The 27,876-nt window shown below is 36.9% G+C and overlaps 1 protein-coding gene across 6 annotated transcripts in view; it reads right to left on the reverse strand.

Moving 5' to 3' along the window:
* Nucleotides 1-27,876, reverse strand: part of WASF1 (WASP family member 1) — a 140,427-nt gene that overhangs the window by 19,832 nt on the left and 92,719 nt on the right. For all 6 annotated transcript variants that reach the window (XM_047762647.1, XM_047762640.1, XM_047762645.1 and 3 more), the window contains exon 2: nucleotides 2,263-2,423. In XM_047762647.1, coding sequence (XP_047618603.1) covers nucleotides 2,263-2,395 — 133 coding nt within the window. In that variant the 5' untranslated portion in view covers nucleotides 2,396-2,423. The remainder of the gene's footprint in view (nucleotides 1-2,262; nucleotides 2,424-27,876) is intronic.

The raw sequence follows: 27,876 nt of genomic DNA on the forward strand, positions 1-27,876 counted from the left end.
GGGAAAGCTGCCAAAGAGCTTAATTTTAGGAAGGTAAACTATTGTTATACCTTGTAACAATATTTTATGTTTTTTTTTCTGAATCTCTAGGAACTGCTTAGAAAAAAAGCCTCTGATTCCAAGTCTGAAGCATCTAAACATTTTTACAATGTATTTAATTTATTTCTATTTTCAGAGTTTGGCTGTGACATGACCATGTGCTTGCTGACATATTGATTATATGGACTATATCAGACTTGAAAAAATTCCTTAAATTTTCACCTTTAGGCTATGTGAGAAATGGGTTAGTACTGCAAAACTGACACCCTTAATCATTACATTAGTTCTAAATTCTATATTGAAAATATACCTAAAACAAGATGCTTACATTAGGTCCATATTCATTTCAATTTAAAGAAATATTTTAACCAAATTTATTAGTAATTTCTGTGCTCTTAACATGTATTTTAATATTTACATACACATGCACCCATATACATGTAGTATATATAAATTTCATATGAAGTTATGTTATGTTACATTTTAATAAACCCAATTAGTGCTAGCAAATGACTTTAAACAATACGGTTAATCATATATTAATAAACTTTCTAGGATTTCTGACTTGTCTCAAAAGTACACACCATATTAATTTCTCAAGGAAGAAAAATATAAACAAGATACTGTTAGTGATTCACTTCCAGTAACAAAAAAAAAAACAAACCACCAAATGGGACAAGGAATATACTTAAATTCGAACAAATAGCCTCTTAATTTACTTTTACAACCATTTCACACGCAATGTAGGAATTTAGTGCTCTCACCAAGAACATTCTAACATAAATTTTCTTTTTTTTTGGTCATCCTGTGGGATATTGAGTTCCTGGTCCAGGGATCAGATCCAAGCCACAATTGTAACTTATGCCAGATCCTTAATCCACTGTGCTGGGCTATGGATGGAACCTGTGTCCCAGGGTTCCAGAGATGAGGCCAATCCCATTGCGCCAAAGTGGGAACTCCTTAAATACAGCTTTTTATGTTCTCTGGCTACATGTGTATGTCCCAATGCTCTCACTTGAAACAAATCAAGAGATTAACAACATCTTTTTACCTTGTGCTAAGTACTCAATTATAAAAAGAAAGGAGAAGAGTTAAAAGAAAAAGAAAAGAGGAGCCAATACTGCTTATAAAGTCAATCTACATGGGTGGGTATGGCTGATAATTCTATGAGTACTTATATAAGATATCTAGGCCAAGAACATATTGTCTTATCTTTAAAATGAAATATAGTCTAATAAATGCTAATCAACTCAAAAAATAAACTGGATTTAAAAAAATTCTAACATTAAATTTAGAATAAATGGGAAATAATTTAATTCCTCAACCTAGCTCAATTCTGTAATCTTACAATGGAAACATACTGCCTCTCTTCTCCTCCCCTAACCTGCACCTTCAAAAGGCCTTTATTATCTAACTAACCTGCTTAACTTCTATATGCCAGAGTCCAGGTTTACTTGTTACTTTCATATCATGCTATACATCAAGACACCTGACTGACATCCTAATGTCTTTTAGACAATTCACTTGACTAACCTAATCCTCAGCCTAATTCTACATCATTCACTTTTAGATATTTAAATAATATAAAAATATTTCCTTAGGCTACTAAGATATATACAAAGAGAAAGATATCCCAAAATACCAATAGTTGAAACCTTTAAAAAAGTAAACAGCAATTACAAGCAAGCAAAAGCACAATCCTAGCCTTTGCCTTTCATAGAACAAACCATATTTTATTCATTAATTTATTTTTTCTTTTTTAGCCACCCCATGGTATATGGAGGTCCTGGGCCAGGGATCAGATTGCAGCTGTAGTTGCGAACATCACACCTGCAGCAATGCTGGATCCTTTAACCCACTGTGCTGGGACAGGGATCGAACCTGCGTCCTGGTGCTGTCGAGATGCTGCCGATCCTGTTGCACCACAGTGGTAACTCCGATCAAACAATATTTCAAAAACAATCTCAGTAATTTTTATCCATAATGTGATTCTGTTCCTAAAGATTCTGTCCTTATTTCCCTTTCCCAGTGGAAACATGCAGGGGAAGAAGAAATGATTCTAAAACTCAATTTTATTTAAAATGATTATATTTTTCAAGATAATTTTGTGCTCTTGTCATCAAATATTCCCCACCCCAAAATTAGTCACAAGAATATCATCTTAATATCCTAAAGCATAACATTCTTGTTTGTATTATTTTTAATTGATATAAACAGACTTACTCAGGCTACTTAGCTGTCTAATTATATTTGCCAAAGAAATATTGGTCACACATTCCAGTTCATTCTTAATTCCTCTAGGCAGCGCTGTGTGGCACAAGTGCCTAGGATCGATGTTTCTTTTCACTAATGGCATCTTGAGATCAACCTCTGTGCCAGTTCACCTGTAGGAAATCAAACAATAAATTAATATTTTTCAATTTCAACCAACACAGAGACCTTATCTTTCACATTTAACAAGAAAATATTTGCTAGCATGAGAATAGTGAAAGCAGAGTCACCTGACTAAATGTGTCAAAACTGATTTAACCCCTTTTTTACCTTCAGTTATCAGAATGTCAACATCATATCAAATAATTTTTCAAAAACTTACTTTCAATGTTTGTTGCTTCACAGTGAACTCAAAATCATAATCACCATTATTCTCCTAAAACCACTGATTTTACTTACTACAAGGGATTTTGTTCTACAGAGTTAGTATGAAAGGTCCTTTCTAAGGAAGTACCTAAGAGGATTAAAGAAGCTGCAAGAATAGTATCAAATTTGTATTTTCACATAAAATGTATCAGGCATTCAATAGCTCAGAAATCAAATACCCAGGTAGACCCACAACCGTAATCTCATCAAAACCAACCAAATCTTTATTTAACTGATCAATAGTTCAAATTCTTTGAATTACAGTCAGTCCTCACCTCCCAGGTTTTCCCTATGCAGAAATTTCAGCTTCCACAGTTGAGTTAAATAAATACCAGTCCCCCAACAACATGGCTCCAATTTCACCTACCACAGTATACTAACTGTAACTACATAAATACAAACTCCTTTGCTGGCACTTCAGTTCATAAATCACTATGTTAATAAGAGATGCACATCATGATCAGTGACCAATCACATCACTGCTTTTAAGTCTGTTGGTGACAGGACACTTCTCATCTGTTACTCAGTTTGCCTACGGACAGCAAAGCATGTAGCTGGTTTACCTTCTTGCTTCCCAGTAATAAACTCATGTGAAATTTTACAAAATGGTAACTGAAAGAGGGAAATGGCCAACAAAGATAAAAGTGTAGAGAAGAAAAGAAAAATGGTTAACACTGGAGTGAAATTCAAGTTGAATGTAAGTGGAATAGCAGAAGAAACAATTAATTGTGGGAATGCGGCCACTGCACTGTTTGAGAGACACTAGGTATGCAGTCAGAGGAATTTAGTGAAATTATTGACATAAATGAGGAAAGTAGTTGTGACAAAAAGGAAGATGTCTCAGAAGAAGTGGCAATAGCAAAAAACAACTTCACAATAAAGGAATTCTTGGAGATATTTCATGACATTGCAAGTGCAAAGGATAAAATGTTAGAAGCTGATCCAAATTTAGTAGAAAAGATTAAGACAATTTGCTAAGGCACAGAAAAGATGTATACTCTGCTCGCTCTGTTTTTCTAAGTTATACAAGAAGGCAAAGCACTGCTCAAACTATTCTTGGTAAGTTTTTTACAAAGAAATAAAGCACTATAATTCTAATTGTTTCTAATGTTTCATAATACATGGCACTAAATCGTTAGTTTTAGCATTTATTTCATTTCCCTATACATGGCACTAAATTGTTTTAGCATTTATTTCATTTCCCTATACATTTTATAACTGACACATGACAGTTTTATGTTTTGACTGTATTTTTTTTCCCACTGATTAAGATAATTTCATAAAGTTTTAGCTTGAATACTTATTTTTTGGGTCCCATACTACCATACAGAGTGAGCACCGCTTGTACTTACCTACTGGTAAACAATGGTTATTGAAGGAAGACATTTATTATTTACTGAATTTTAATCATTGCCAAATGGAAGCTTAGGATAAATCTAATTACATTTAAGTGTTATTATCAACATGCTTTAAAAACAAACTTTTGCATGAAATCCTCTGACCTGTTTATTCAGCATTCTTTCCACATTTTTAAATCTTTTTGAGTAAAATATGAAAGACATAGAAAAGATATACAAAATTGCACACACAGCTCAGTAATTTGAGCAAACTTGTAAGCTAATGTAAAGAAATAAAACATTGCCTGGTCTTAATAAACAAAACATTTTGGTCTCCTCCCCAACCACCCTTGCTTCCTTCCTCCTTAAGTTAACCATTATTATGACTCTTACAATACACATTTTCTTTTTTTTTTTATACTTAAACATCTTAAGCAGGTAACTCTAAACACTATACTTTTTATTGATTTTCAAAGTTCATATAAATAAACATGTTATGTACTATTGTCTTGCCCTTTTCAATCAACATTATATTTGTAACATTCATCCACGTTGCTTTGAGTAACTATAGGATGTATATTTTCAAAGCTGTATGATAGTCCACTGTATAACTATACCACAATTTATTTACCCATTCTAACGCTGATATATGTACACGTGTTGTTTTTAGTTTGAAGTTCTTACGAATACCACTACCATGAACATTCACGTATAAGAGTCTTGGTGTACACATTTCTGTTGGAAATATACTTAAGGAGAACAGCTAGGTGAAGGACATGCACAGCTTGAACTTTAGGAGATGATGTCAAACTGTTCCAAAAGTGACTGTACAAATGTATTTACTCCTTTCAGCAGTCTAAGAGGCTAATGCTGCTCCACATCTTCACAACACTTGATACTGTGTTATTTCTTTTTTTTTTTTTTTTTTGTGCTATTTCTTGGGCTGATCCTGCGGCATATGGAGGTTCCCAGGCTAGGGGTTGAATCGGAGCTGTAGCACCAGCCTACACCAGAGCCACAGCAACTCGGGATCCGAGCCGCATCTGCAACCTACACCACAGCTCATGGCAACGCTGGATCGTTAATCCACTGAGCAAGGGCAGGGACTGAACCTGCAACCTCATGGTTCCCAGTCGGATTCGTTAACCACTGCGCCACAACAGGAACTCCGATTTCTCTCTCTCTTCTTGTTCTTCTTCTTCCTTCCTCCTTCCCTCCTCCTCTCTCACTCTCATTCTTTTGGCTGCACCCATGGCATATGGAGATTCCCAGGCCAGGGATTGAATCCAAGCTGCAGCAAGGTCAGATCCTCTACCCAACACAATGGACCGAGGATAGAACCCCTGGCACTACAGAAGCAATGCTGGATCCTTAACCTGCTGGGCCAGAACAGGAATTCCTTGATACTGCTTTTAAATTCTAGCTATTCTTGTAGGTAAATTCTGATGAATTACTACAGTTTTGTGTTTTCCACAATTACTAAGAGTTTAAGCATATTTTCATGTATTTATCTCCTGGATTTTTCTCACTTGAGAAGTGCCTATTCACTGTTCTTGTCCACCTTCTATTTACCATTTGCTGTTTTAGGGTTTATTTGTAGTAACACTGGATATGAGACATTTGAAGGTTTTTTGTGATGCAAATATTTTCTCTTGTGTCACTTTCTATTTCACTCTCTTGACATCTTTTTATGAGAAGGTGGCTGGATTTGTCTTTTTCTTTTAGGTTTAGTATGAAAGCATAGGTTTCTAAATCATTTGATATACTAAGATCATAAGTATGATATTCTATATTATCTCTGAACTTTGTTGTTTTGCTTTGGATTTTTAGTCCATAATTGACATGGAATCAATTTTTATAAATGGTGTTAGGTAGCAGTCAAGTTTCTTATATATTATTTCAACACCATTCACTGAAAAGACTATTCTTCCCCATTGTTCTCCAGAGGCACTCTTGTCATAAACTAAGTTTCTATATGTTTTTAAATCCATTTTGAGGCCTTTCAGTATTCCACTGGTCTACCTAGAGCTAATCTTAATGGTAGCTTCACAGTAAGTCTTGATATCCAATAGTGCCAAGTCCTCCTACCTTGTTCTTCAAAAATGCTGTTTATTTTTGGCCCTTTGCACTTCCGTTAGATTATCATGAATCAGATTATCAGATTACACACACACACACACACACACACACACACACACACACACACACACACACACCCCTATTGGGAATATGACCAGAATGGAGGCTACATATATCAGGAAGTACTGATATTTGCACAACAGTGCACCTTCCTATCCCTTAACATAGTGTACCTTCCAATTACTTCAGGATTTTAAAATGCTTCTTAATAATGTCTTATAACCTTTACAACAGAAGCCATACATCCTGTTAGATTCATTTGTATGCATATATTTTTGACAACCCTGGAAATGGCACAAATTTCTTATCATATATATAGAAAATAAGTCAATTTTTTAATACTGACCCCATATCTGGAGACTTTTCTAATCTCCACTAACCTATAAAGATTTTTAAATGTATATAATCTATCATATGTGAGAAATGATTATCTACTTTCTAATCTTTAATTTTAATTTTCTTTTCCCCCCTTATGACATTAGCTAGAACCTTTATACAATGAGAAATAGAATATTATCATCTTTTTCCTGAGCCAAAAGGGAAAAGCTTCAACATTTTACCAAATGCCTGTTACAGGGTTTTTGTTATTGTTATTTTGTTTTGTTATTTAGTTTTGTTGCTGTTTTGTAGACATCTTTTAATAGATTAAGGATGATTCTATATATTCTAAATTGCTGTTTTTTTAAATTAATGTTGATTTTATGTTTTTGCTATACCTATTATGCTTATTTGACTTCGTTCTTTTATTATTTTTCAATGATTTTAATTTTTTCCATCATAGCTGGTTTACAGTGTTCTGTCAGTTTTCTACTGTACAGCAAGGTGACCCAGTCACCCAGTCATATATACATGTATACATTCTTTTTCTCATATTATTATGCTCCATCATAAGGGACCATATAGAGTTCCCAGTGCTATTCAGCAGGATCTCATTGTTTATCTGTTCCAAAGGCAGTAGTTTGCATCTATTAATCCTAAACTCCCACTCCATCCCACTCCCCCGCCCCCTTCGCAACCACAAATCTGTTCTCCAAGTCCGTGATTTTCTTTTCTGTGGAAAGGTTCATTTGTGCCGTATATTAGATTCCAGATATAAGTGATATCACATGGTATTTGTCTTCCTCTTTCTGACTGGCTTCACTTTGTATGAGAGTCTCTAGGTCCATCCATGTTGCTGCAAATGGCATTATTTTGTTCTTTTTTATGGCTGAGTAGTGTTCCAGTGGTATATATACCACATCTTCTTAACCCATTCATCTGTCAATGGACATTTAGGTTGTTTCCATGTCTTGGCTATTGTGAATAGTGCTGCAATACGGGTGCATGTGTCTTTTTTAAGGAAAATTTTGTCTGGATGATTGCCCAAGAGTGGGATTGCTGGGTCGTATGATAGTTCTATGTGTAGTTTTCTAAGTTACCTCCATACTGTTTTCCATAGTGGTTGTACCAATTTACATTCCCACCAACAGTGCAGGAAGGTTTCCTTTTCTTCACACCCTCTCCAGCATGTGTTATTTGTGGACTTATTATTGACGGCCATTCTGACTGGTGTGAGATGGTATCTCAGAGTAGTTTTGATTTGCATTTCTCTACTAATCAGTGATGTTGAGCATTTTTTCATGTGCTTGTTGCCCATCTGTATATCTTCTGTGGAGAAATGTCTATTCAGGTTTTTTGCCCATTTTTCAGCTGGGTTGTTGGCTTTTTTTGCTGTTGAGTTATATAAGCTGTCTGCATATTTTAGATATTAAGGCCTTGTCAGTTGCATCATTTGAAACTATTTCCTTCTATTCCGTAATTTGTCTTTTTGTGTATTACTGTTTCCTTGCTTGTGCAAAAGCTTTTCAGTTTGATTAGGTCCCACTGTTTATGTTTGCTTTTATTTCTGCTGCTTTGGGAGACTGGCCTGAGAAAACATTTGTAAGGTTGATGTCAGAGAATGTTTTGCCTATGTTTTCTTCTATGGTGCCTTATCTTATGTTTAAGTCTTTAAGCCATTTTGAGTTTATTTTTGTGCATGGTGTGAGGGTGTGTTCCAGTTTCACTGATTTACATGCAGCTGTCCAGTTTTCCCAGCATCACTTGCTGAAAAAATGTCTTTTTCCCACTTTATATTCTTGCCTTCTTTGTCAATGATTAGTTGACCATAGGTGTCTGGTTTTATTTCTGGGTTCTCTATTCTGTTCCATTGGTCTGTATGTCTGTTTTGGTCCCAGTACCACTCTGTCTTGATGACTGTGGCTTTGTAATATTGCCTGAAATCTGGGAGAGTTATGGCCCCTGCTTGGTTTTTGTTCCTCAGAATTGCCTTGACAATTCTGGGCCTTTGTGGTTTCATATAAATTTTTGGATTGTTTGTTCTAATTTTGTGAAAAATGTCATGGGTAATGATAGGAGATATGTTAGATCCATAGGTTGCTTTGGGTAGTATGGCCATTTTTACAACATTAATTTTTCCAACCCAGGAGCATGGAATATCTTTCCATTTCCTTGAATCTTCTTTAATTTCCTTGATTAATGTCTTATAGTTCTCAGCATATAAGTCTTTCACCTACTTGGTCAGGTGTATCCCCAGGTATTTGATTTTTTGGGGTGCAATTTTAAAAGGTACTATATTTTTGTATTCCTTTTCTAATATTTCATTGTTAGTATACAGAAATGCAACTGATTTCTGAATGTTAATCTTGTATCCTGCTGCTTTGCTGAATTTGTTGATCAGTTTGAGTAGTTTTTGGGTCGAGTCCTTAGAGTTTTCTATATATAGTATCATGTCGTCTACATACACTTCTTTTATTATTAATGTGGTAAACTACATTGATTGATTTATGTTAAACAACTTTGCGTCCTTGGAATAAATGCAGCTTGGCTGAGATGTATGTAACAGGACAGAATAATGGCCCTTTAAAGCAATTTATGTTCTATTCCCCAGAATTTGTGACTATGTTATAATACATGGAAAAGGGAGATTAAGATAGCAGTTGGAATTAAGGTTGCTAATCAGCTGACCTCAAAATATAAAGATTAAATCTTTTTTAATATATTGCTGGATTTGGTTTTGGATTGTTACTGTTTAATAATTTTCTGCATTTATGTTCATGAAAGAAATTGATCCATTATCTTCCTTCTGGAGTTCTCTTGTGGTTCAGCTCATTCAGGATCCAGGGCTGTCATTGCAGTGGCTCAAGTTGATGCTGTAATGCAGGTTCAGTTCCTGGCCAAGGAACTTCCACATGCCATGGAAGATACCATTATCTTTCTTTCATGTAATATCCTTGAGAAGTTTTTGTTTACTTTGTATTAAGGTTATGTTGGTCTAATATAACAAGTTTAGATATGTTTCTCCTTTCACTATTCTTTAGCAGAATTTGTAAAGATATATATGCATAATTTTTCCTAAAAGTTAGGTATAGTTCAAAAATGAAACCACTTAGCCTCAAGTTTCCTTTGTCAGAAGGCTTAATATTATGAACTTTTTCTTTGTCACAGGATCATTGAAATTCTCTATTTGCGTTAATTCTGGTAAACTGCATTTTTTAGAAATTCATTTAAATTTTCAAATCTATTGACATCAAATTTTATGACTTTCCTATGATTACAAGATTATAAAATATCCTCTTATTTATTACATCCATTAATTTGCATGTTTTTTAAATTACAGAGGGTTTATTGATTTTATTAGTCTTTTTAGAGAACCAAGACTTGCCTTCATTGAATTTCATTACTGCTGATTATTTTTCTTCTGCTTTCTGTGGTTTTAATATGATGCTCTTTTCAAAAAATTTCATAATATAGGGGAGATGGGATTAAGATGGTGGAATAGAAAGACTGGAACTCAACTTCTCTCCTAAAAACAACAAAATTCACAACTAAAGGCTGAGCAATCTTCACCCAAATGGACCAGAAACCTTAAAAAAGATATCCTACTCCAGAAGATCAAGAGGCCACATCAAGAGGTAGGAGGGGTGATTTCACGATATAAACAAACCCATACCTCCCAGGTGGGAAGCCCCACAGACTGGAAACTAACTGGTTCACAGAGACTCACTTACAGGAGTGAGAGCTCTGAGCCCCACAACAAATTCTCACGTGTGGGGATCTGGCACTGGGAGAAAGAGCCCCTGGAGCATCTGGCATTGAAGGCCAGTGGGGCTTGTGTGCAGGAGCTCCACAGGACTGGGGGAAACGGACACCCCATTCTTAAAAGGCACACACAGACTTTCACGTGCACTGGGTCCCAGGGCAAAGCAAAGTCTCCATAGGAATCTGGGTCAAACCTGACTGCAGTTCTTGGAGAACATCCTGGGAAAACAGGGGTGAAGGTGGCTTAGTGTGAGGGAAGGACATTGAAAGCAAAGCTCTTGGGAATATTCAGCAGCATGCCTTTCTCTGGAGGTGGCCATTTTGGGAAAATCTGGTCCCACCCATCAGTCAGCTGCTGAGAAGCCCCAGGGCAAACAACAATCCAGGTGGGATCACAGCCCCGCCCCTCAGTAAACAGGCTACCTAAAGACCCCTCAGGCACACAGCTGCCTCTAATCCCATCCAGAGACTGAGCCCCACCCACCAGAGGGATTAGAATCGGCTGCACCTACCAGTGGGCAGGCATCAGCCCCTCCCATTAGGAAGACTACAGCAAGCCCCCATATGGACTTCAGCCATAAGGGGGGCGGGCACCAGAAGTAAGAGAGGCTACAACTCTATTATCTGTAAAACGGTCACCACACCAAAAACCTATAAAAATGAAAAGACAGAGAACTATACCTCAGATGAGAGAGAAAGGAAAAACCCCAGAAAATCAGCTAAGCAATGAGGAGATTCTCAGCCTCCAGGAAAAAGACTTTAGACTGTTGATGCTGACGAAGATGCAAGACATTGGAAATAAACTGGAGGCAAAGATGGATAACATACAGGAAACACTGAGCAAAGAGATACACCTTCTGCAGTTCCATACCAAAAAACCAACCAACCCCATTGAAAAATGGGCAGAAGATCTAAACAGACAATTCTCCAAAGAAGACATACAGATGGCCAAAAAACACATGAAAAGATGTTCAACATCACTCATTATTAGAGACATGCAAGTCAAAACCACTATGAGGTACCACCTTACACCAGCCAGGATGGCCATCATCAAGAAGTCTAAAAACTGTAAGTGCTGGAGAGGGTGTGGAGAAAAACGAACCCTAGTACACTGTTGGTGGGAATGTAAACTGGTGAACTACTGTGGAAAACAGTATGGAGATTCCTCAGAAAACTAAAAATAGAACTACCATTTGATCCAGCAATCCTAGTCCTGGGCATCTATCCAGAGAATACCATGACTCACAAAGACACATGTACCCCCATGTTCACTGCAGCACTATTTACAATAGCCAACACCTGGAAACAACCTAAATGTTCATCAGCAGAGGAGTGGATCAATAAGATGTGGTACATATAATGTACACAATGGAATATTACTCAGCCATTAAAAGGAATGAAATAACAGTATTTTTAGCAACATGGATGGACCTAGAAATTATCATGTTAAGTGAAGTCAGTTAGACAATGAGACACCAACATCAAATGCTATCACTGACATGTAGAATCTGAAAAAAGGACGGAATGAACTTCTTTGCAGAACAGATGCTGACTCACAGACTGAAAAACTTAAGGTTTCCAGAGGAGACAGTTCGGGGGGTGGGCGAATGTGCTGGGGGTATGGGATGGAAATCCTATAACATTGGATTGTGATGATCATTGTATAACTATAAATGTAATAAATTCATTGAATAATAAGAAAAAATGGCATGAGAGAGTGAAGATGCTAAACCATTATCTTTCCACAATTAATAGATGTGGTATGTGTATGGATACAGCACTCCCCTCACAAGAGGGTACAAAATAATTTTAAAGACCAGACAGTTATCAATTAAGGCAGAGATAGAAGGTTTAAATTTGGAGAAGAGGATGAAAGTAAGCATACATAGGGAAGTCTGCAAGTCACAGAGGCTGAAGCTCTCTGGAGCATAATACAAAGATTTGGGAGGGAGTCCCTTGGTGGCCTAGAAGTTAAGGACTTGGCATTGTCACTGCTATAGCTCAAGTTTTATTCCTAGCCTGGGAAGTTCTGCACGCTCCAGATGCGTCCAAAAAAAAAAAAAAAGAAAGAAAAAAGAAAAAGATTTGAGAAAGATGGAGAAATATGTCAAACAAGAAGCTGTTCAAAGCAGTATGAAGATGTGCGTTCAGAAGATCAGAAAACAAAGCTTGTATTTCTGCCAGTTGAATAGGTAAATAGTGATAAAAGGCATAGTGAAATTATTCCTAGGTCTTTTGAAAGAGTACAAGTGCTCTCTTTGGTTTATGGACTACTCCTGAAGGTGTCAAGAGACAATGTTACGGCATGCAGAAGTAAATACCCTTTCAAATTTACCACTTATTGTCACAGAGCTAATTACTGGCATTGCAGGGAAAATAATCTCAGTTCTGACTTCTGATACTGTTTTCCTTCACTAAAACAAGTTGACACTTTCTCCTAAATCTTATTCCTGGATTTCTAACTAATCATTTAGAATACATAATCATTCAAACACAATTTTATTTTCCCTTACATGTATTCACAGTTTGCTACAAAGAAGCTCATTTCCTATTTTTTGCCCACTCATAGCCCTATTAGATCTTCATATAATTTTTCATCTTGGTATTTCACTACACAGAGGAATGTACTGACAATTCAAACCTAGGCATTTCAACGTGTACTTTCCCCTCTTAAACTTTTTAAAATATAAAATAAAACAAATACCAACATTAATCCCCACTGTTAACAGTTTTCAATTCAAGAAGGCATGTTTCTTCTAAGAATCTTTAGTTGGAAGAGACTTAAAAACCAACTATATCTTTCTTTTTTTTTTAGTGCCGGACCCACGGCATGTGGATGTTCCCAGGCTAGGGGTTGAATCAAAGCTATAGCCTCTGGGCCTACACCATAGCCACAGCAATGTGGGATCTGAGCCACGTCTGCGACCTACACCACAGCTCAAGGCAACACTGGATCCTTAATCTACTGCATGAGGCCAGGGATTGAATCTGCGTCCTCAAGGATGCTAGTCAGATTTGTTTCTGCTGAGGCATGATGGGGACTCCTCATCTCTTATTTTTTTAGATGAACAAACTTACATGAAAAAATTAAGAAATTTGTCCAAGTTCACAAAAGTAATGAGTTAATACTAGATTTTAAATTTCAAGATTTTAAATTACTGCTCCACTCTTATTTTAACTCCATTTTGTGTTCTTGACAAATAAACCTCCAAATTTCCCAATACCCTAGATTTTCAATGACATTTTTGAAGACCCTCCCCATTTGCAGGTAACTAGCCCCTTTGACAAATATTTTCTGATTATAAATTTTGATCAAAAAAGTGGTGAAAGAGATTAAAAAAAGAAATAAAATACCTTCACTACTCAGAAGCTTACAGGATAATAAGGAAACAAAGATATATGCCAAAATATTTAAAATATATAAAATAAATAAAAATTAACATATGACTAAGGTCTAAAAGTTGGGTAACACAGGAGTTCCTGTCATGGCTCAGCAGAAAAGAGCCTGACTAGTATCCATGAGGATGCAGGTTCAATCCCTGGCCTAGTTCAGTGTGTTAACGATCCAGCATTGCTGTGAGCTGTGGTGTAGGTTGCAGACAAGGCTCAGATCTCGCATGGACGTGGCAGTGGTGTGGGCCAGAACCTGCAGCTCTGATTCGACCCCCAGCCTGGGAACTTCCATGTGCTAAGGGTATGGCCCTAAAAAGCAAAAAAAAAAAAAAAAAAGTTGGGTAACACAAATTATTAGGCTTGAAGAGAGGATGAAATCGAAATAAGCTAAAGAGGTCAGGAAGAGAATATTGACAAATACTATTCAATATATTAATTTCTAGCCCCATGTAGCTAAATTAAAAATAAATAAAGTTCAGTTCTTCAGCCACACTTGCCACATTTCAAGTGCCCATTAGGCACATGTGGCTTGTGGCTGCAATAATGGACCACATAGTTAGAGATTATACCATAACTGCTGAAAGCTCTATCGGACAACAAGGAGGTCTATGATAGATAAATAGCAAGGAGACAGAATATTTTAAGTCAGGGATAAGAGACGAAAAATAAGGAGAAAACATGCCTGAAAGGAACACAGAGTAGAACAAAAAGATAAAATGTAATCAAATTGAAAATTTTGAACTCTGATGTTCAATAAAGAACTATGAGTCTTCTTAAGGAGTAAAGGATCACAAACGTTTAAAGAATTTTAAAGAGATTTTATTATTTATGATGGAGTATATCTGAAATGACTGGAAGCAGTAAAACTGCAGGGTCATAGTATATACATATATATACATACATATGTACAGCTTTAGTAAATATTGCTAAAACATTTTCCAAAATGCTTGAACCAATTAACACCCCCTCTAGCTCTTTATGAGCATTCCAGTTGTTTGCTAACACCTGGTGTTGTACACTAATATTTTGATGATCCAACCAAAACAAACCACATTTTATTCTAAAGTTTCTAGTCTATAAAAATTTTAAAAATTCTAAAATATTTGTCCATTAAATAAGTAATTATAATAAAATATTAAACATGTTATTCTTGATTTAATCCTTTATAGAAAGTAAAAGATGAGCAGATAAAACCTTTTCCATCCTATAGAAACAGTATTCTCTACATTCTGTAAACTCAAACTACAAGACTGGTCTAAACAATAACAGGAGAAAAAAATACAGAGCTACACTAATTTATCTATTGTACAAGTTTAAATATTGAATAGGGACTTTAAATTGTTAAATTTTTATTTGCCATACATAAATTACAATATTCACTAATCACAATTTTGAGTCAAGAATCTGTAAAATTTTCAAAATCATATTTTTTCTATTATATTTGATTCAACTTTCTAGTTTCCTCTCATTAAAAGTGAAAGAAAATACAAATACAGAAAAGGCACAAGGTATTAACATTTTAGTTCTATTCCCTGACTTGGACATGAAAATACTAAGCAAATACTAAGCTGAGTCAATGAGAATAATCAACCTACATGTTTTTTGAGTCTCACAATCATCCCTTAATTACCATTATTATTAAATCTTTTCTTATTTTTAGAAAAAACACACACACTTTATTGAGGTATATAACTGAAGCACAATATACCACCCTATGTGATAAGCTGATAGGCAGAATCTGAAGATGGTCCCCAGATCTCCACCACCTCCTAGTGCTACTCCCATGATTATATGACATGTTATAAGAGATTCTGAAGATATAATTATGTTTCCTAATCAGCTGACCTTAACATACAAAGACTATAAGCTTGGGCTTAACCTAATCACGTGAGCCCTTTAAAAGCTGAGTATTTTCTCTAGCTGATAGCAGAAGTCAGAGATTCAAATCATGAAGGAGATTAACTACACTTTGCTAGTTTGAGGATGGAGGCCACTTGCAAAAGACCTTCAGTAGCCTCTAGGTCCTAAGAGCAACCTTTGGCTGACAGCCAGGAATAGAACAAGAACCTCAGTTCTACAACTGCAAGGAAATGGATTCTGCCAATTTGAATGGGCTTGGAAGCTGATTTTTCCCTGAAGCCTCTGGAAAGGAATATAGCCCATAACTTATCCATTCATCTGTTGATGAACATTTGGGTAATTTTCAGTTTTTTGACTATTATAAATAAAAGTGACTACGAACATTCTGTGCAAGTACATATGTAAGTAAATGTTTTGTTTTTCTTGGATAAATAATATACATAAGCTTGTTTTAAAGGCCTAAGGTGGGGCAGGAGAAAGCAGAAATGGCAGGCAAAGAGTTAATGGTACCTTTGGTGCAAAAAATGAGAGGGATTCTTTTGAGTTCCAGAAGTAGATTTCAGGAGAAGCTGTGAACTCTTTTGTACCTGGAAAAAATGCTGAAGAACTAGAATTCTACAGTCTGAATGAGACCTAAGTCTCTCTCTCTCTCTTTTTTTTTTTTGTCTTTTTGTCTTTTTAGGGCCACACCTGCAGCATATAGAGGTTCCCAGGCTAGGGGTCTAATTGGAGCTATTGCTGCTGGCCTACACCACAGCCACAGCCACAGCCACATCAACACCAGATCCGAGCTGGGTCTGCGACCTACACCACAGCTAATGGCAACACCAGATTCTTAACCCACTGAGCAAGGCCAGGGATTGAACTCGCAACCTCATGGTTCCTAGTTGGATTCGTTTCCGCTGCACCATGACGGGAAATCCTTCTTCTTTTTAAATTCTACTTTTTCCCCAACCTTCCTTTCAGTGGTTTTATTTTGTTGCCTATATGCCTAATTTCTCATTTACTATGATGAACAATGTTACTTTTGTCCTCTATAGCTGGTTAAATGACAACAAAAACCATTGCCCAACCTTAACCATACCTCTATGGAAGAACCATAGTTCAGCAAGAACTCAGCCTATATGAGTAGTCTTCAGTTGCTCATGCTTACACACATAAGCAAATAAAGAGGTCTAAAACAAAACACATAATGGGGGACCACCAACTGACCTTAATAAATGTAAAGTTTATTATTAAGAAATTTTGAAAGAGCACAAGTGGTGAAATTCAGAATTGTTTCACTGACATATCTGAGTGTTTACTGGGCATTTCAGTGAATACACTTTAGAAAATAGCTTCAGAAGTGGTTTTAAAGAGTAAAGGTAATTTGAATTCATCAAGAATGATTACTTATGAAAACTATTTTCTTTGGTGGGAGATAGGGCCAAGAACATACAGGAATTCTGGTCCAACTCCCCCATTTTTTCATGATTCCTCTTCTGGGAGAGTCTATTCTGATCAATCACATTTTAACTTTTTCATTGTACAGTATTCTCAAAACAAGCAAAATATAAACTAAGATGTACCAGGCAGACAGCACACTGCTTGCTTCAAAAGTCATAAAACAAGGATAGAAGCAGAAGGAGTACTTCCTAACTCTATGAAGCTGGCACTATGCCAGCACTAAAATCCTCTATAAATTAGCAAAGTGAATTCAATAAGGTATATAAAAAAATTATACACCATGACCAAGTGGAATTCATTCTAGTTATACAAGACTAGTTTGAGTCAAACTAATCCATCACAGAAACAGGCGTTAGAAGAAAAGTCACATGATTATATTAACAGACACAGAAAAAAATCTGACATAACCCAACATCCATTCATGATAAATTCAGAATGGCCAGCAAGAAGTTTCTGCTGTGATGCAAAGAATGGGTTACGATCTGACTGTGGCGGTTCAGGTTGCTATGGAGGTATGGGTTCAATTCCTGGCCTGATGCAGTGGGATCCAGCACTGCCACAGTTTGCAACTGTGGCATAGGTTGCAACTGTAGCTCAGATTCAATTCTTTGCCTGGGAACTTCCATATGCCATGGGGGTAGCCATAAAAAGAAAAAAAAAAGGAAGAAAAAAAATGGCCATCAAACTAGGAATAGAGGGTAACTTCCTCAACTTGATAAAGATCATCTAACAGTTAAGCTGTCACCTAGAGCTACCAAGGTAGTTCATGGTGAGAAACCTGATGCTTTCCAGCCAAGATCAGAAAAAAAGTAAGGATGTCTCATTATCACCACACCCTACTCAAAGTCTTAGCTAATGCAATAAGACAAGAAAGGAAGAAGTATAGATTGAGAAGGAAGAAATAAAATTGTCTTTCTTCATGGAAGACATGATTCTCTATATAGAAAATCCAAAATAACTGACAAAAAAATGCCTAGAACTAGTAAGTTATTATATCAAGGCTGAAGGATATAAAGTAATAAATAAAACTCAGCAGTAAACAAATGGAAATTAAAATCAATATTACATCATTTAGGAGTTCCCATCCGTGGTGCAGTGGTTAACGAATTCGACCAGGAACCATGAGGTTGCGGGTTCGATCCCTGGCCTTGCTCAGTGGGTTATCGATCTGGCGTTGCTGTGAGCTGTGGTGTAGGTCACAGACGTGGCTTGGATCCTGTGTTGCTGTGGCTCTGGCATAGGCCGGCGACTACAGCTCCGATTAGACCCCTAGCCTGGGAACCTCCATATGCCACAGGAGCGGCCCAAGAAATGGCAAAAGAGACAATAATAATAATAATAATAATAATAATAATAATAATAATAATAATATGTCATTTACATTAGCACCCCAAAACCCAAAAAACTTAGGTAAAAATTTAACAAAATATTACAAGACCCATATGATAAAAACTGATTTAAAAATATCTAAGAGAGTACAACCATTATGGAAAACAGTATGGAGGTAACTTAGAATACTAAATATAGAACTACCATATGACCCAACAATCCCACTCTTGGGCAAATATCCAGACAAAATTTTCCTTAAAAAAGACACACGCACCCGTATGTTCACTGCAGCACTATTCACAATAGCCAAGACATGGAAATAACCTAAATGTCCATCGACAGATGAATGGGTTAAGAAGATATGGTATATATACCACTGGAATACTACTCAGCCATAAAAAAGAATGACATAATGCCATCTGCAGCAACATGGATGGACGTAGAGACTCTCATACAAAGTGAAGCCAGTCAGAAAGAGGAAGACAAATACCATGTGATATCACTTATATCTGGAATCTAATATACGGCACAAATGAACCTTTCCACAGAAAAGAAAATCACGGACTTGGAGAACAGATTTGTGGTTGTGAGGTAGGGGGGAAGCAGGAGGGAGTGGGATGGAGTGGGAGTTTAGGATTAATAGATGCAAACTACTGCCTTTGGAACAGATAAACAATGAGATCCTGCTGAATAGCACTGGGAACTCTATATGGTCACTTATGATGGAGCATAATAATGTGAGAAAAAGAATGTATGCATGTATATATGACTGGGTCACATTTTTGTACAGTAGAAAATTGATGGAACACTGTAAACCAGCTATGATGGAAAAAATAAAAATCATTTAAAAAAATATCAAAGAGGAGTTCTGTTGTGGCTCAGCAGTAATGAATCTGACTAGCATCCATGAGGACGCAGGTTCAATCCCTGGCTTCACTCAGTGGGTTAAGGATCTGGCACTGCAGTGGGCTGTGGTGTAAGTCACCAAGGTGGCTCAGATCCTGTGTTATGACTGTGGTGTAGGCTGCCATCTACAGCTCTGATTTGACTCCTAGCCTGGGAATTTCCATATGCCGTGGGTGCAACACTAAAAAGTAAAAAATAATAAATAAAAATATCAAAGAATAACTAAAATGGAGTGATATTTCATGTTCATAGACAGTAAGAAGCAACAGTGTCAAGATGCCATTCACAATTTGATCTATGGATGCAATCTAATCCCAATCAAAGTACCATCAATTTATACTGTAGTAACTGACAAACTGATTCTGAAGCTTATATGGAAAGTTGAAAGACCCAGAACAGCCAATGCAATGTTGAGGGAAAAAAATAAAAGTTGGAAGACTGACACTATTTCACTTTAGGACATATTATAAAATATAAAACTATAGTAAACAAGACAGTGTGGTATTGGAAAAAGCACAGGCAAATGGACCAATGGAGCAAAATGGAGTGCCCAGAAATAGACCCATATAAATATAGTCAACTAGTCTTTGACAAAGGAACAAAGGCAATACAGGCATACCTAATTTTACTGTGCTGTACAGATACTGCATTTCTTACAAACTGAAGGTTTGCAGCAATACTGTGTTGTCAGATGACAGCATTTTTAAAAATAAAGTATTTTTAAGGTATGTACATGTTTTTAGACATAGTGCTACTGAACACATAACAGACTATAGTATAGTGTACACCTAACTTTGATATTCACTGAGAAACAAAAAAAATTAATGTGACTTGCCTGACTATGATATTCACTTTTTTGGGGTGGTCTGGAACCAAACCTACAACATGTCCAAGGAATGCCTTTCAATGGAACAAAGACAGTCATTTCAACAAACATTGCTGGAACAACTGGACATCTATGTGCAAAACAGTGAATCTAGACCAGGCCTTAAGCCTTTCACAAAAATTAACTCAAAATGAATCACAGGAGTTCCCGGTCGTGGCACAGTGGAAATGAATCCAACTAGGTTATAAGGTTGCGGGTTTGATCCCTGGCCTCACTCAGTGGATTGGGGATCTGGCATTGCTGTGAGCTGTGGCATAGGTCACAGACACAGCTTGGATCTGGCGTTGCTGTGGCTGTGGTGTACGCCGGCAGCTATAGCTCGGTTTGGACTCCTAGCCTGGGAACCTCCATATGCCATGGGTGTGGCCCTAAAAAGACAAAACACACACACACACAAAAGAATCACAGACCAAAATGTGAAATAAAGAACTATAAAGCTTCTAGAATATAGGAGAAAATCTAGATGACCTTGGACATGGCAGTGACTTTTTAGATATAACACCAGATCCATGAAAAAATAATTGCGGGGGTTCCCGTCTTGGCTCAGTGGAAACAAATCTGACTAGTAGCCATGAGGATGCACGTTCAATCCTTGGTTTCGCTCAGTGGGCTAAGGATCCGGCGTTGCAGTGAACTGTGGTGCAGACGCAGCTCGGATCTGGCATTGTTGTGGCTGTTGGCACAGGCCAGTGGCAACAGCTCTGATCTGACCCCTAGTCTTGGAACCTCCATATGCTGCAGGTGGTGTGGCCCTGAAAAAAAGAAAAGAAAAAATATTGATAAGCTGGACTTTATTAAAATTAAAAATTTCTGCTCTACAAAAAATATAATCAAGAGAATGAGAAAAACTGACTGGGAGAAAATATTTGCAAAAGACTGAACAAGGACTGTTATGCAAAATATACAAAGAATTCTTAAAACAGAATTTTTTAAAAAGGAAGAACTTGGAGTTCCCATCCTGGCTCAGCGGAAACGAATCTGACTAGCATCCATGAGAACACAGGTTCGATCCCTGGCCTCGCTCAGTGGGTTAAGGATCTGGCATTGCTGTGAGCTGTGGTGTAGGTCGCAGACACGACTCGGATCTGACATTGTTGAGGCTGTGGTGTAGGCCAGCGGCTACAGCTCTGATTCGACCCCTAGCCTGGGAACCTCCATATGCAGGGGCAGCCCTAAAAAAAAGAAGAAGAAGAACTTGATTAAAAAGTGGATAAAAGATCTAAAGACAGTTCACTAAAGAAGACATGCAGATAACAAATAAGCACATGAAAAGGTGTTCAACATCATATATCATTAAAGACTGCAAATCAAAACAATGAGACACCACTACATATCTAGGACAATGGCCAGGATCTAGAACACTGACCATACGAAATGCTGACGAGGATGCAGAGCAACAGGAATCTCATTCATTGCCATTGCTGGTGAGATGCATATGGGTACAGCCATTTGGAAGACAGTGTGGCAGTTTCCTGTAAAACTATAATAAACACTTACCATGTGATCTAGCAATCAAGTGTCTTGGTATTTACCAAGGAATCCCATAGTTGATACCCTTTGTCTAAAGAATCGCTTGCACATGAATGTTTATAGCAACTTTATTCATAACTTCCAAAACCTGGAAGCAATCAAGATGTACTTCAGCAGGTAAAAGGACAAAGTATGGTACATACAACTAAACAATGGAAAACTATTCAGTGCATAAAAGAAATGGGCTATCACGCCATGAAAAGACAAGGAGGAAACTTAAATGCATAGTATTTAAGAGAAAGGAGTCAATCTGAAAAGACTATACACTGTGTGATTCCAACCATATGACATTCTGGAGAAGGCAAAACTACAGAGATAGTAAAAATTCAGTGGTTGCCAGGGTTCAAGAAACTGGAAGAGAAGCAGAGGCAGAGCACAGAGGATTTTTAGGGCATTCTGTATGATACTAAAATGGCTGATACATACCAACCATCAGACATTAGTCAACATGTACAGAATATATAACACCAAAAGTAAACCACAATGTAAACTATGGACTTTGAATAGTAGTAATGTCCATGCAGGTTCATTGGTTGTAACAAATGTACCACTAGGGTGCACAATGTTGATACTGGGGGTAGGCATACATATATGTAGAGTGAGGGGGTATGAGGGAACTCTACCTTCTGCTCAATTTTGCTGCAAACTTAAAACCGCTATTAAAAAAACTATTTTAAAAAATCATGAAAAATGTGAACATACTTAATGCCACAGAATTGAACATTTTTTTTTAAGTGCCACACCCACAGCAAATGGAAGATCCCAGGCTAGGGCCGCATTGGAGCTGCACCTGCCGGCCTACACCACAGCCACAGTAACGAGGGGTCCGATCCAAATCTGTAACCTACACCACAGCTCACAGCAACGCTAGATCCTTAACCCACTAAGCAGGGCCAGGGATCAAACCAGCATCCTCATGGATACTAGTCGAGTTCCTTACTGCTGAGCCACAACAGTAACTCCAGAATTGAACACTTTTTAAATGGTTAAACCAGTAAGTGGTTATGCGTATTTTACCAAAATTTTCAAAAAGTCGTAAGAGGATTCTAGCGATCTAAGGAACAAATAAGGTATTCTATTAAGATGTCTGTATCTTCTCCATCTCTTCTTACTCAAAACTACTGTCTTACTGTTCAGGCTGTTGTAACAGTAAAAACTTAGATGAGGTGGCCTGTAAACAAAGTAATTTATTTCTTAAAGTTCTAGAAGATAAGAAGTCCGAGATCAAGACATCTGGTGAGGGCCCGCTTCCTGGTTCACAGAAGGCTGTCTTTTCGCTATGTCCTCACATGGCCAAAAGGAAAAGGGGGCTTTTATATATAATAACATCATCATTTAAGAGTGAGTCTCCTTTTGAGTTCCTTGATGGTGCAGCAGGTTGCTGCAGCTCGGGTTTGTTCCCTGGCCCAGGAACTTCCGCATGCCACAGGTACAGCCAAAAAAAAAAAAAAAAAAAAAGAAAGAAAGAAAAAAGAAAAGAATGAGTTTCCTTTAAGGTGATACATATTTTTTTCTAACTACTTCCTTCTGGCTTAGACCTTCCACAGCAGCACTAATTCAAACTGTGGTCCTTAAACCAGCATCTGTAGCATTAGCATCACGTGGGAACATGCGAGAACTACAAAATTTTAGTACTACCCTGTAACTTCAGATCAGAACCTGCTTTTTAACAAGACACCCAGGTAATTAAGATGCACAATAAAGTTTGAATACAATGTTCTAGTCTTTATGTACCCCCTTCTACCTCTTTCTTTAGACTCTTTGCGAGAGGCATGAATTCTAGCAATAAAGGAAGCAAGGTACAACAAAAATCAAAAGCTTTTATAAAAGGAGAAAGGGTAGGTATGCAGTAGTGTCAACTTGAATTAAAAAGGGAATTAAGAGGGTAGCTGCAAAAATATATATATATATATTCATGAGAAAAATCAGTAGTATATTAAGCCAAAATGGAAGGTTAGTATCAGGGAATAAGGGTAATGGGAAAGCATATGAATGTCTGTGACAAGAAACAGAAAACTAGGGCAAAAGACTATAAAGAGAGTTTACTAATGAGAAAAAAAATGAGGCCCCCAAATAATTCTCCCATTCTGAATTCTCATTCTGACCAAAATACTTCTGAAATCTTTTACCTTGAACGGATTTAAGACTACACTTTTAAAAATACAAATGCCATTCTCAGATTACATTTACATACAAATCTTTACAGAGAACATGTCTATTACAACAGTTTCTCATTCTCATTTTATGGAAAGCAAGGCTCAAAAAATGACCAGAGGAGTTTCCGTCGTGGCTCAGTGGGATAACAAATCCGACTAGGAACCACGAGATTGCGGGTTTGACCCCTGGCCTTGCTCAGTGGGTTAAGGATCCAGCGTTGCCATGAGCTGTGGTGTAGGTCGCAGACGTGGCTCGGATTCCGCATTGCTGTGGCTCTGGCATAAGACGGCGGCTACAGCTCTAATTAGACCCCTAGCATGGGAACCTCCATATGCCACAGGAGCGGCCCAAGAAATGGCAAAAAAGACAAAAAAAAAAAAAAAGAAGACCAGAGACACCAGAAAGCCAACATAAAATAAAACCTATTTCAGTTTTAGTATCAGATACATTTTTTTAATAATAAACTAATATTAGTGTCTTATATCCTAGCAACTGTTGAAACATTTTAATTTACTTTGTCTTCTACCAAAAATATTGCTAGTTTTACCTAATCTATACAATTTAAAAGGCAGTCTGCTATACAGATTAGGAGTACAGAATCTAACAACAAAGGAGACAGAGTTTGAATCCAGCTCTGACACCAATTTTGCCATGGACTTGAACCTCTCTGTGGCTCCAGGATTATTAATACTACCTGCTTCACCTGGTTGTTTACGAGGATTAAATAAGACAAAGTGACTAGCAGAAGGTCTGGTACGTAGCAAATAATAACACAAGAGTGTCTATTTTTTCTGTGAAAAAATTTTGTATTTCTTAAAGAAGACTCTTCCAAGGATAAAGGGCTACCCATCTTATTATAATTGGAATGACTTTCTTTTAAAGAACAATATTTGAATGAAAGAGAACAGCAGTAGTCTGGATTTCTGCCACCTTCCCTTTTATGAACTATTATCTTGCATGACCACAGAATCTTTTACTTGTACAAAAGTTCTTTGTTGAATCTTCAGACAGTTCTGGTCTTTAACATAATCAATAATCAAATCTGAATGCAAGGTTTTCTAAAAGACTCAGCAGAACAGAAGTACTATGATCTGCTTTTACTTACACCTCACTTCTGGCAATTGTGTAGATTTTCTACACTAAATAGGTCTCCAATCCTCTGTGGACATCAACTGTGTGTCCTATAAGTCAATTCAATTCTGACATTAATTACCTGGAGTCAACACAACCCCACTGGTTGCTCACTTCCACAAGACTGCCCCCACTTTAGACACCAGTCAAATCTTAGGCCTCCCATCCTTCTTACCAACAGGCTATAAATCTAAGATTCCCATGACCCCCTATGAAGTTTGATAATTTCCTACAACAGTTCATGGAACTCAGGAAGGCACTTACTATTACTGGTTTGTTATAAAAGATACAAATCAAGAACAGCCAAGTAGAAATATATATGGGCAAGGTATTGGGGGTGGGGAGAAATCAGTGCAGAGCTTCCATGCCCTCTCTGGGCACATCAACCTCCCAGTACCTCAATGTATTCACCAATCGGGGGAAGCTCTATAAACTCTGTGGTGTAAATGTTTTTAATGGAGGTTTTTCTATATGGGTGTAGTTGATTAAATTAACTGGTATTGGAGATTAGCTTAATCTCTAGTCACTTTTCCCTTTTTGGAGGTTGAGGAGTAAGGCCAAAAGTTCCAAGCTTCTTCTAATCAAGGCTTATTCCTTCTGACCCCCATCCTAAAGCTATCTAAGAGAGGGCCTCCTGCCACTAGTCATCACATGTGCATATAAAAAGACACTCAAAGGATTTAGGAGGTTGTACCAGGAACCAAGGACAAATCTTGCTTACCTTTCCAACCTCACCTTTAACCCTTCTCTCTTTTTTGCCCATTACATCACCATTTTCTTTTCAAACCCAGCTCTTTTCCACTCTAAGGCCTTTGTAGCACTGTTCCCTCTTGGCATCATTGGTTCCTTTTCAAAAAGGCCTTGCCTAACTCCTCTTACACAGGTCCCTTTCTTACCCTATTACAATATCCCATTTGATTTCTTCACAGTGCATTTTCAAACTTACAAATATATACTTGTTTATCTACTTGTATCTTTCCTACCAGGCTGTAAGTTTTATGAGAGTACAAACTATATTTCATTCATTATTGCACAAATACTTAGTATACTACTTGCTATATAGTAAGTGTTCAATACTTTTAAAAATAACCAATATTTAATTTTTGTATGGCACAATATTGGTTTATTCTCCAATAACAGCAGACAGTGAAAGAAGGATGGACAAAACTAAACTTACCATACACAAGGAATAAAAATGAAAAGGTTTCCAGGGTCAACACTCAACATGAAAATTAAATTACCTAAAATAAGTACATGTTACCACCATCCTAGATTATTAATTGTCCAACAAATAAAATCTAGTTCCCATGTGCCTAGAGTATCCAGAATAAGCAGTTTGCTACTTAGAAACATTAGGATAATCATTTTATAGTTAGTGTGAATATTTTGCAATAGGCTTTTCTCACCTCTTCTTTTCTCTACAGGAACAGTTCTCAGGTTAAATAGCAAGTTGCTGAAATATACAGAAATGGAGTCCCACACTAACTTCTAAACATAGTACTGTGTACTACCAGAGACAGAATTACAATGCTTATGGCATAAAAGAAAAAACTATGCATGAACATTTTAAAATAATGGTTCTTTGTAGGCAGCTGAATGAGGGAATGTCAGTAAAGGCCAGTTAAAGTGGAATAGCATGTCTATATAGCACATTAATTAGTAAAACAAACAAAATTTAGATAGCTCACTAATTTCAAAAAAGTTATACTGAATAGCAGTTAGCATCAAATGAAATGTTTTCTCAACTATATTCAGAAATAACACACCTGGTCTTTTAATCATGTGAAATAACATTTATTGCTGCCAGTTGTTTCTTAAAACAAACTTGGAAAATATTCACATAACATACACGAAAATAAAAATAATTCCAAATCTTAGGAACCAGAGAGATTAATAGTTAACATTTTATTTAACAGATAACTATATTTTTGATCAACTACAGTAATATACAGATTAAATTCTTTTTCTGTTTGGTTGTTTTTATTTTTGTCTTTTTAGGTCTGCACCTGGCAGCATTTGGAAGTTCCCAGGCTAGGGGTCAAATTGGAGCTACAGCTGCTGACCTATACCACCACAGGAACGTGGGATCCAAGCTGTGTCTGCGACCTACACCACAGCTCATGACAATGCCGGATCCTTAAAACACTGAGAAAGACCAGGAATCAAACCCATGTCCCCATGGATACTAGTCAGGTTCAATACCACTGAGCCATTATGGGAACTCCTTAAATTCTTAAAAAATCAAATTATCTGATCTTATTCTGTGGCTTCTATCCAATTACTTCCAGACTTCTGTTCTTGCCATCATCATCTTAAAGAATGAACCCAGTCTCAATCTACTCACCTTTAGGGTTGAGTTATTTAACACCTCTGAGCATCTGTTTTATCATAAGATTTTTGTGGGGATTTAGTAATGCACATTAAGAACCTAGTACAGTAGGTGCTATACAAATGTCAGTCATTGTTATATGTAAAAAGTCACCTCTTTAGCAGAACTTTCACAGATTACTTCAGGTCTTTTCTTCTGCTATTTGTACATCACTTACAATACAGTACCTCATCATGAGCCAATATGTGTCTTCTCTCCTTCACCCCACAGTGTACACAAATATTTTAGGTCAATTCAATAAAATTATTTCTCATACTAAGTCAACAAGTCAACGAGTCTGGGACACAAGGATGAGTAATAAGTCTCAATTTCTACCCTCACATAGATTACAATCTTTTAGCAGGAAAAAGGTATTATTTAGTGTAAATGACTTTAGGTCCACAAAGCGGACCCTTGGGGGAAAAATGTTTTAGAATTTAGAATTTCTCAGATGTAGAAAGGTAATACAGCATATATACTGTATATTAAGAAACCACTCACCCTATGATCTACTATTATTTCTATAGAGAAATGTATAAATATTTGTTAAATGGCATAAATATAGACAAAAATTGCTTCACATCTGTTCAGGTCAGGTTTTATCAACTGTATTAGTTTCCAACTGCTTCTGTAGCAAA

This window comes from Phacochoerus africanus, chromosome 2 (assembly GCF_016906955.1).
Source record: "Phacochoerus africanus isolate WHEZ1 chromosome 2, ROS_Pafr_v1, whole genome shotgun sequence".
Lineage (NCBI taxonomy): Eukaryota > Metazoa > Chordata > Mammalia > Artiodactyla > Suidae > Phacochoerus > Phacochoerus africanus.